Below are 12,081 nucleotides of genomic sequence, written 5' to 3'. Positions count from 1 at the left end.
CAGGCACTCGCCTATGTAGACAAATAGCAAACAGTCCAGGCTTCCTATAAATGGGATGCACTGCAAAATGGGATGATCTTGTGCCCATTACCTTCACGGAAGCTCCATGATCATGTTATATAAACATCATGGTGCGTGATTGCATTCAGTGATCACGGAACCGCGTCCAGCAGCAGTTGCATGCCGGGCAACTTGCGTGCGATACAACTACGTAGCATGGTGCGGTGACAATGTAGTTTCTGACGTCACGCAGCAGTTCTGTAGGATTCGGGCAAACTAATTTTCTGAATTCGTGATCTGGCACATAAATGCGTGGTTTTCGGAAACCAGGTAATACATGGAGCAATGGGAATACGAGTAAAATCATGTTATCGCAGCTAAAAAGATCTCAGTAGGGAAAACAAAGCTAGAAATGATTTCGGAAAGCGATCTAAATAACAGACATGTGCATAGTTAATAATTGATGGTTTGATTTGCCTTAACTATGAAAATTACAAGAAATTACAGAGAAATATTGGATTATTTGTGTTTTCCGATTATTCACGCCGCATCTCCCCATCATTAGCCCAGATAATCGGGAGTATTTTACATTGTTTCTAAATAGTCCTATCTGTCACTATTCAGATATGTAAAATTCACATTCACTGAGACAAATAGAGTGATATCAAAATGCACTTCTAGTATGCCTTTGAAAATTACAAGAATGATGGCATGAAACTGATAATGATACATGACTATAAATAACTCAAAACAATATGTACAGTCCATGGAGATTTTACATTTGTGCTTTCAATAGATTGAATACCATTTGGAAGCAAGATATCCACGGTTGGTAACCATAAGACACACAACCCTGAACATAAGGAATGCTTTACACTCCAATTAAAAATAGTGCATAGACAAGGTACTATTTTTTACAGATATAAATGCTAAAATCTTTGAGAACTGGCCCCACTTACTCAGAAAACCCAACAACTATGTGTACAATATTGCTGCACTAATTTTTAAAGAATTTGACCTCATAAGAACATTTAGCCATTTTAAGACCAAACAAAGGAAACAACAATAGTTCATAAGGCTTTATTATTCTCAATTACTTATCCTCACCAATAGTGACTTTTTCAAAAGCTTACTATTTGAAAAGATGCAAAACATTGAATTCAACTTACATCGAAAATAATTTTAAAACCAGAACTAGAAAAAAACAAGAATAAAATATTGTGAAAATTGTAATTATAACAATAAATAAAAAAAAACATTGTTATAATTTTACTCACCTGTCCATGGCTATGCGTGCCAACAGAGGTTCCAACCATCCTTCTGTGCACTCGCAGTGAGCATCTAAGAATGTAATAACTTTACCAGTTACATGCTTTGCACCCAGGAGACGTGCTCGGATTAAGCCTGAGCGTTTTTCAGTCCTCAACACCTTTGTTTTCACGGGTAGTGTAGCGACATATTCTTCCAACTGCCTACCTAAGTGCTCTGAAAGAAAAAAGATATGAAAATTAAATAAAATTTCTCAGTCAGAAGTAGCTACTCATGGCTGCAAAGACACTTACTTACATGCATAAATAGTATTAAATACCATTATATAACAAGATATCCAAGGATAACAACCACCACACACCTAAAGGTATTGAACGGTTGATGTCCCAATTAAAGGCAGTAAGTAGACAAGCAAAGTAGGACAGTGCGTAGGAGTAGGTATCAAAGTACAGTGGAAGCCCAGTTTTGCGAGTACGGCTTTTTACGAGAATCCCATTTTTGCAAAAGATGGTCTTTGTACCGCCAAATGGCCAATGTTTTACATCAAGGGCGATACACCACTGAGCAAGCATTAACTAATAAGCTATGTATTATCTGTTTATTAAACAGAAAATACAAGATGTTTGTCAGATCTACAACACCTAAAGCCAGTTACGTCCAAGCATTTATGTGATTTACGGCCTTTAGTACGCTATGCGTGCTACTATTTTAGGTTCTTCTTTTGTTAGGCACCTTTATCAGTGGGAGGGGAATGGGAGGAAGGTGAGTTAATGTTTGAATATATTTGTCATTGTATAAAATGAAACAAAGCCTTATGCTGATCTAATAATTAAAATTCTTCCCTTTCGCCATGTTTTGGTTTTCTTTGGTCATTCTTAATTTCACAGGTAGGTGTCGTTATTCATATCGCGCGGGCCCTGGTGATGGCAGTACTTTAGCATAGCACGAAAAATGTCATGGTGCCCCGAATGAGGTATTTAATAAAGTAAATACATACTCAACGGCACTACTTTGTAGGAAGTTATTGAATTTGGGTAATAGAAACTGCTAGGAATAGGTGCCTTTGCGGGAAATATCTTCAACCACCACTTCATGCCTTATTACAATGAACGTTTTGGTCAATTTTCCTAACTAATCAATTTACTGTTTAAGATTCGAAAACTGGACAAAACTGATACTATCGTCTTAACATATTCCCAAAATTATCCAAAAACTTCCACCGCATACCAAATATACTGATTCTGACTAGATGCGCTGTTTAAACAGATTTATTCAGCGATCAAAAATTATATGAGCGGGAATAAAATCTCTGAAACTGGAGGAATTAATATACTACATGACTGAAAATCCCCCGTTTCTTTCTTTATACACGCTGATACTCAACCAGAATGTGCCTAATAATGACTCTTTACCTATTCGACTTCGTTAAATACCATAGAAAAAAAAGAAAAACTGTAAATACAAACAATTATGGGACTTCAGTGGGTTAATTCAACACCTGTGGATGCAACAAGTACTCATTTTTATGAGCGATTTTCGAGGGATTACGAGCACTCATTAAACCAGGCTACTGCTGTAAGTAGGAGTCACTCCACAATGATTTGAAGAGAGAATTGAACTCCTAGATATTTCACTTTTGCAATGAATGTCCAAACATACCTCTCATTCACCAGACCATAACATAAATGGATAGTAATAAAAAACATATAATACAGAGTGGCTTCTTCAATACGGATATTGAAAATTTCTCCAGGTTTCTACATGGCCTGACCAGCATATTGGCTTCCTCATGTTTTCATAATAAATCACTCTTACCATCAGGATCCCTTTCGAGTGATATGATCCCTAACATTAGGCATGTCACCCATTATAATATTTAAGAAAAAGAAGAACCCAATAAACAGGGTGAAAGATTTTCACGAAAAGTAACCATATTCAGGCCCTTGCAAATCCTGGCACACAATGGCAGACCACACTCTCTTTGCCTTAAGAAAAACTGTTCCAATTTCATCAGTAGATGTTTCACCATTTTTATTCAATAAATTTTATAAATGACAGTCACTGCTTAACTAATGGAAGCAACCAAAAGAATAAGGTATGCCTGAGGCTGATGTGATACAGTAGACCCCGCACTGCCAATAAGAGGAATTAAGCTATCCTAAAGAATAATTAATGACCTCCAAACAAATAAATAGCACAAAATAATTACAGCAGGCCAGGCCCAATCAAAATAGATGGTGCACATACTAGGATGAGGGACAAGCACAACAATGGAAACAACAAACAAGCAAAGATTGAAATGGCTTTTATCAACGGGTCCATCAGAATCCCATTTTAATGTTTACATAGGCAAAAAAAGAGATGAGGTAACTGGTTTAAAAAACTTCATAAAAGGCAACAACGGTAAAAAAACCACTGATATCACAGCAAAACTTGCAAGGGTTAGTATTTTTCTGTAATTTCAAGAGATTTATTTCCAACTTAGTCCTACTGCATACAAGCAATTGAAATGAACTTCACAGCTTTATCACCAGCTGCAAAATATGACTCATTAAATGGATAATAAAAAAATAGCATATACTGGCTTAGCAACCAAAGAGGTGAAAGCAACTGCACATTGTCATACACTATGCAGAAATTTTCCCTTTTTATTTAAGCAATTTGCAAAATTCACAACCCATATTAACCTAATTTTTCCATTTCCCCAACTATTCATGCCGAAAACCATCCTGGCTTTTAAAAAATTTAAGGAATGAAAAGATGTGTTTATAATATTTTGATACAAAATTTGTCCCCAAAATCTGGCAACCTGCCCAGAAAATGCCAAGAAACATGCCTGGTCGATTATGACAAAAAAATCCTACGTTCCCAGGAAAGGGTAGGAACCTTTAAGGCACAAACTTTTTACAGGAGTAAAAAAGTGGTTGACTCATGAGCACTTGTTTTTTCTTGAAAACAAAGTCGTGAAACATCTGCTACAGCCTCCATCCCCCAAAACAGCAGTGAAAATTATATAAACATGATGGTTTGGAACTATAAAATCCTCAGAAGGTTTCCAGGCAAATGAAGCACTAGTTTTTACATACCATAGATGATAGATGAGGGAAACCAATTATATCAAATATGAACAACTATGTATTTTCTTTGCACCAGGCCTTGTATTTTCAACAGTTTCCAGTAATAATACATCCTCATTTTGGATATAAGTAGACACTGTAAGGGATGCTGGGAAGAATAAAGGAGTGAAAGTGACATAGTAAGGATGATGTAAATATTCAATGAAGAATAGTCAGAAAGAAAAGAAGTACATATATGTACCAAACAAGTTCAGGAGGTACATCAGTAATCAAAGGCTAATAATAGACAAAAGAATATTTTAAATCTTTGAAGGAAGAGGGCAGATGTGTGGAAAATTAATACATAAATGATATTTTGAATGGTGCGGTGAAAGAAAAACAACCAGGTTAATAATTTCAAATCTATTGCCCCATGTCCTGTCTTCTGACATGCATATTTATTATCCAATTAATTCAGCCTAACTGAATGATAATAATGACAAAATGCTTATAATATACAACATGTGATGTATTTACACACTGAGGATTTTTTCCAGTAGTCATTTTTGTGGTTCCTTTCATCCAACTTCCACTTCTACCGAGCACAAAAAAGCAAACTAGTGATGATAAAATCATGAAATATTTAAAATATGTATATCCTAGGCACGATATAATACATTAACTAAGTATTTATGACAGGAAAAATTTGATTTAGGCCCGTTACTGCTAACTTTGCATGAATAAATTTATGTTAATTCAATGGTCAAATTGTACAAAAATATAGTATTTAATGGACAGATCAAAACAGGACTTTCAAATAAACACTACTCACTATCCCCATTTATGGCAATAATCACTGCCATACGAAAAGCATGGATTATCCTGATGCTGAGTCTTCAATTGGTTATCAACTACTGTCATATTAAATACTGGATGAAGCATGTTGCTCAAAAGCCATATGATAATTTTTAATTGAATTCACTAATTGGCATCATTTTTGTTGAGGTACGATATTCAAATTCAAAAATTCCTTTCTTTCCCTCTAAAATATACTTCCTTGATAACCTGTATGGAGTGTTCATTTAAGTCTATTTTCAAAAATATTTACAAATGAAGATTTTAAAATTTTCTAGGTACATAAATGCTTAAATTTAATAGCAGATATAAAATTTCAGGGCATTTTCCAAAGGCTTGAAAAAAGGGGCCTAATTTTTCTTAATTGATGAAAATCAAATGCAAATTAAGGGATTCCAGAAGAACAATACTCTTCTAAATCAAGGACAGAAAGTAACATAAAAATACTAAAATATTGACCATCAGCATGTGTGTTTGTAACATTGGCAAGGACCTAGAAATTGGATACGAATGATAGAACAGGAGGAAAGGAGGAAGAATTCTGGTCCTGTCCCAGTGAGAAATGGGTGGTGGAATCCACGTGGAAATGTAACGTGGATACCACGTGTTTTTGGTCGTGGAATCAACGTGGAACCCACGTGGAAATTTGGTGGAAAAATTAAAACAGCAGTTGGTGCTGTCCCAAAACCATTTAAACCTCAACCACTCTATATCTAAACCTTCTATATATGTGTCTACGATTTTTCATGTGCTCTCATGGCTGCCTTTCCACGAATTATATAAAAATAGAATGTGCGATACATTTTCACATAACTAGCGTGGTTTCAGGATGATAAATGACGCAATGTCACCAGAGAGTTAAGTTCCACAAATTAGAAATTCTGTTTAACATTTTATGATAATCACCACAAATCCACTTGAAATCAACGTGGATTCCACGTGGGTCCAACCACTCAATATCCACCACCACCAAATATCCACCACTCAACGTGGATTCCACGTGGATTCCACCACCCATTTCTCACTGGGGTATGGGCTGATCTTAGCATGGCATGCCACTTTGTGAAGGTCAGAAACAAGGGCCAGAAGAAGTAAGGTGAGAATTAGCTCTTAAGATGATTGGAGTACAGCTTGCCAGGAACAGAACATAATACCTACTTAGTAATAACATGATTGATATATTTATTTTCAAGAAATAAATTCACACTGAATCTCAACAGGTGCCTTCCCTTGGAAAGTAAATATAGAAGGTAATGAGTGCTATTAAAACTTAAGGAGCATGTCAGTGATTCTACTTTCACGCCATTGAGGATAAAAATACTTGAAAGTAAATCATGCTAGTAAACTCCATTAAGTACTCAATATAAAAGTGACCAGTGAAACATAGGAGAAAGTTTCACACTGCTGAGCCTGCATTCAAGGAATCCGAAACAATACAGAAAGGTCCAACTTGAGCAGTAAATACCATAAATATCTCTTCATATAAAAGCTCACGAGCCATAACTTAAGATAAGACCTAAAAACATCTTTAACCCACACGTTCAGGTTGGCAAAATCTCCACCTATTCTAAGCAAACAAGGCAAATCATAGAAATATATTCTAGTAGTATCCTCCACAGGGATCAACAATACCACTTATAGTACTGTCGTAAACACAAACAGAGAATTAAATCTTTTACAGAACTGGGCGTTTCCGAGCAATAAGTTCATGGTTCCCCAAAATAATTAGATAAAAGAAAATTTGATTGTAATTACCTCTTTCACTAGAGTCATCAACCAGTATTATTTCCGCAATAAGACCTTTAGGAGATCTATTTATTGCACTCCAAACGGTACGTAACAAAGTTGACCACGCTTCGTTATGGAATACAATAACAATTGATGCAGTAGGTAACAATGGTGGATACTTCTTTGCCTTGCAACTGAAATTAAAAAAATATGTAATAATGAGAATGTGTTCAAAAATATCATTCTAAAGAATTGTCTCGCCCAGCTTAACGCACACTTCCAATAGAAAATTTGAATGGTAAAGGACGATCCCAATTCTCTATTAATGAACACCACCATTGGACAACAATCCAACTGCCCAGCTAATTAAAAATAACTCAAATACTGCCGCTACAGAGACTGCTTTAGATGCCATATCTCTCTTAGCTTTTTCGTAACTGCATGCGAAAAAGGTGATTTAGTTTTACAATAAAAATCAGCGAAATAAGAAAAAGTGCTTACCCTGGAAGTCGAATGTCAGCCAGAGACCGGTTTAATGATATCGCATCGCTAGCCAGCAAATTGAACTGATTTAACTTGAACTTTTCCTTCATCAGTCCCTCTCGATCAGCCGATATACGAACTGCTTGCCCTAGTTCACCAGGACGACCCCTCTTTTCTTCCACAACAGGTGCAGGAACCCATGCCTTTAGCTCTGATGCCAAGTACACAGACCTCTTCACCCCGACACTGTCACTACTTTCTACTTCATTCTTCACTATTTCATCGTCATCACGTTTCCCTCGGTCTTTCAGCTGTTTAATTAATATACCTTTACCTTTGCTTTCTTCATCGACAGGCACTGGACCAGAAACTAATCTGGAAGTGTCACTACCAACAGAGGTCGAGCAATTTCCCCCCACACATTCAGAGTAGTACATAAGAAGAACTACATCTATTAAAAACCAAACGAGCGAGGTGAGAAATATTATCTTACATGTGTGAATTCTTACTTTACTGCGAAACATCACAACAGATTTTTTCTCACACTGCCTTAACGCTGAAAAATACTTTGTCCACAATCAATTAACAATCATAACAACCAAAAATTTTCTTCGATGACAATATTTTCCAGGTGATATGGTATTTGAAGAACCTGATAAGATATATTTCTCTCTTGGTACACAAAACAGCACTCTTTACACCACTACACCTTCATCGGTGGAATGGTACACGAGTATTCTTATACTTCTCCGGCAAAGAGATCCAGCTGAAATAAATACAAAACAATGATGTGAGATAAAGGTCTTGTTCAACGGTGTATGTTGTGTAAATACTACCAATTCACAACAAAATGCAACGTTGTGATAGTGGGAGAATTTAGTACGACCATTACGAAATTCCAGTCACTAAGATATATCATCAAAAGTTTGGCAAAGAGACGAGATAATGCCCTGCTATAGAACCTTTTGAGCACCCAAGATATTCAGACACCAAATGAAAACAAACAAAAGCAAATTTATAAATGACGAAAGCACAACAAAATAGGGTTACAAACCTTGAATAGTGAAAGTTTCCTCTTTACTTTGTCGTTGAAGTCGTGGACTTCCAAATAATAATCAGGGGCAAGCAGAACTCCTTTCACCATTAAAATAAACTTACAAACTGATACTTATCCTACTTCCCGAATTCACATCAAAATCAAAGATGAAAACACCCCCATCGGCCTTGCCCCTGTCCTACCATCCAACTCAACACCTTCAGGAATTCTTCCGTTGCTGCATCCACTGCCCGTGCTGGCAGGAGCTCACGGCTGCAGCGCCTCTTTCGGTGGACACGGTCAACTAGCAAAAACAAAATATAATGCCTAGCGTCACAGAAATCCAGCGCTCTTTTTGAATAGAGGAAGATGTGACGTGATTCTCCCCGATAAAACAATAATAAAAAAATGATATGATAACATCGCAGCATTTATCTCTGGAACGATGAGTTCATCACAAACAATCTTGAAGTTCTAAATTTTACGTAATCGTTGTCCAACATGGTCTCTCAGCGTTTGGTGTATGAGGATATAATTATTGAGCTATTATAGGAAATATTTTAAGTCTTTTTCAAAGAATGTTTTTCAATTAAAAATGGAATTTACTAGAAAAGGTACCTGGCGACTGAGATGGGGTTTTTCTTGTTAAGGGATAGGTACTACCAAAAAGTGGCGTAACTATAGGAATAAGCTTTGGGGGGAATGGGATGGCCTGGGGTGGCGACGAAGGGGTGGAGATGTGATCAATGGCAAATTTATGACAAATGACGCGCCTGGAATTTTGGCCCTAAGATTTAACTTTCAGCAGATGCAGTTATTACATGTCAAAACTATACAATATCTTTAAATGTTTTTCTCCGAGGCTTTGGGAGGTGATCTCTCCTCATTCCCCCCATATTTACGCCACTGCTACCGAAAATATGTTTGAATGAAAATCTGACTTCCTTTACAACAATATACAGGAGTTTCAATAATTGCCTTAAATACTTTGAATATGCGGAAAATATCCCCATTTGAATAGTGAATATAGTACATTATTATTAAATAGTATTTATATTTCTATTATCGTCAAGGGTTTCATTTTTTGCTGATCGTGAGTCCGAATTCCAGTGACGACTGTTGTTCCTAAGATGTAATAGCCATGGTCACCTGGCTCCAGATTTGAAAAGCATAGAGGCTGAATAACATACTTAGGAAAAAATAATGGAGTCCGCATCATCGCTTTTTATTCGCCGGTACGCTGTGACAGAGGTTTTTTCCATTTAAACTCTTTTTATGGGAGATACTCCCCTTCATTTTGACAAAATTTGTTTTGAAGATTGTACTATCTAATTCCTAAACAGAATTGTAGAATGAAATTCAATGTTTAAAGGGGGACTGGACGGGAAGAAGATTGTGAAATGTTCCATCTAGAACGATTTGCTTGATTACCCGTATTTATAGTGTAGTGATTCTACACAACATATGAGATATTATTATTACGCACTTACTTTGCTTATCCACTAATTACGTGACAAACTGCATCCACACAACCATTTACTTCTTGTCTTTATGTAGCCAATCGACAATCTATCTAATTTCCACTTTACTATTCCGATATAAGCGCAAGTATTCATCATTTTTTCAACAGCAGCTCGTGGTTATTTGAAAGGAGGAAAAGGAAGGACTGATTTCTTTCGTGATAGAGTGGTGGCCCCTCTCCGTCTCCACGGCATTCTAAACAAAAAACAACTTTAGTCGCTATTATTATTGTTAACTTCGTTTTTCATGACGACCTACGGCCTAATAGGGTAGTTTCCTTCATCAAAGAAAACGAAATGCATTGATTGCGATACCTTACCCACCATTAGTGTATTCATAATATACAAATTATTTGGTTTTAGAAATCCCAGTTTAGACGAATGGCAACGGTCAATTTTATCCTCATTTGAAAAATTGGCGCCCATGCGATTCCACTCCACGTGACGTCACAGAGACCTAGATTCTATACGAGTAGATAGGAGTTTTACATTGTCTGAGATTACTAATGCATGCGTGAGGCACAGAGCTCAGGGAAACATGTCTTAATAATCACTTATTAAAACTGGCTAAGTTCGGAAAGTTTCCTTCGTTTGATACGGGAATAATAATCCTTATTTAAGCCAAGCGCTACCTGCTAGCAGGGTACTCAGCTACCTGCTAGCAGCCTGCGTCGTATCAGCGCTTAAGCCTCGCCCCAAGGTCACCTCACAGGCCGATAGCTGGAACCAGAAATACGTCACACGGACTTTTCCCATCATTCCTACTTAGCCAACGCGTTTTCGCGCGCTTGAAATTTTTCACTTTTCGTTTAATCGCGAAAAATAGATATCGTCGTTCGAAAATCTAAGAGCGTGAAATGCGCACTCCAGTAATAATAATCTTTCGATTTAGGCAACAAAAAAATAATAGGAAACCACCCTATTAACAGAATAGGCCATAGATAGTCATTTTCATATGAAATCAACCACAGTTACTTTGGTGCTTGACTTTGATCGCAATCGAAATGATTTTGCTCCTTCCTCCACTAACCCGAGGACCACATGCAAAATTTATGGACAAAACTCCCAAGGGCTTTTGTGCTACGACCTATCAAAGAAAGTGTACGATGGCCATTTCAATTTTTACCTTATATTTTGCCTTTGGTTATCCATAGATCCAGGAGCGGAATCAGTATCAAATTTGGGGGATCATGACCTGTGTCCGGGGAGTATGGAATAAACCTTGGAGAGAGTGGCGTTCTCCAAAATACAATTTTTTAAACACGACACGCTCTACGATAAATAAAACTCAAACTTCTCTCATGTTTGGGACTTGTAGTCATGTATTTGCATATACACTCGATTTACTACTCTAAAAGGATACAAAAACTATTAAACTAATAATAATAATAATAAAAAATTGAGAAAATGGGGAGATTGTGATCCGTGTGATCCTCTCCTAAATCCGCCACTGATATGAGTAGGAGTACTAATTAAGTAATAAATAAAGTAAACTCAAAGTCGTTTGACCACAAAAAAAGTCCTGGGCTTCGGTTGAGTTCGCATAGAATTCACATTCCGATAGGTAGGCACTAGGTACATGAAGGAACTCTACAATAAAAATTACAGAATTACTACCATTTCCTTCCCAAACCGCCCGAAGTCGGTGATGGAAAAATATATTTTGCCGTGGTAATGGGGAAGTATTTGGACCTCGAAATGTCAATATTCATGAACTAACACAACTGAATAATGTCTTGAATAAATACATCCAATTAAATCGCTTGAAAAGCGCCAGATCTAGCTCTGTTTGTAAACTATCTATGAAGTTTTCTAGAAACCGAAGTCTAATTCAAGAGTAGGTCTGTCAATTTCTACGATATCTTTATCAGGGGCGCAGCTAGGATTTAAGGCTGGGGGGGGGGGCGGGGTTATTTACAACTAATATCATCGGGGTGTGTGGGGGTATGGAATACCCACCAGGATAAGCGGTATGTGCGAGATTAATAAATTGCGGAATTTTAAGGTAAATGGTTCAAAATGGTGAGTTTTACGGCTTCTGAGGGATATGTTATTAATTCTTACATTATTCTATTAGTAATATTAATCCAATTAAGTAAAATGGATAAAACTCAAAAATTTCTCTGAGCTCTGG

General features: G+C 36.8%; 1 protein-coding gene across 2 annotated transcripts in view; it reads right to left on the bottom strand.

Annotated features, from left to right (window-relative positions):
• LOC124170830 (polypeptide N-acetylgalactosaminyltransferase 5) overlaps positions 1-8,708 on the bottom strand; it is a 37,739-nt gene extending 29,031 nt beyond the window's left edge. For both annotated transcript variants that reach the window (XM_046549813.1, XM_046549814.1), the window contains exons 1-4: positions 8,446-8,708; positions 7,410-8,157; positions 6,936-7,102; positions 1,278-1,485 (exon numbers count right to left, since the gene is read on the bottom strand). In XM_046549813.1, coding sequence (XP_046405769.1) covers positions 1,278-1,485; positions 6,936-7,102; positions 7,410-7,915 — 881 coding nt within the window. In that variant the 5' untranslated portion in view covers positions 7,916-8,157; positions 8,446-8,708. The remainder of the gene's footprint in view (positions 1-1,277; positions 1,486-6,935; positions 7,103-7,409; positions 8,158-8,445) is intronic.
• Between the last annotated feature and the right edge of the window lie 3,373 nt (positions 8,709-12,081).

Source organism: Ischnura elegans, chromosome X (assembly GCF_921293095.1).
Source record: "Ischnura elegans chromosome X, ioIscEleg1.1, whole genome shotgun sequence".
NCBI lineage: Eukaryota > Metazoa > Arthropoda > Insecta > Odonata > Coenagrionidae > Ischnura > Ischnura elegans.
This window is presented reverse-complemented; position numbering and strand designations above follow the sequence as displayed.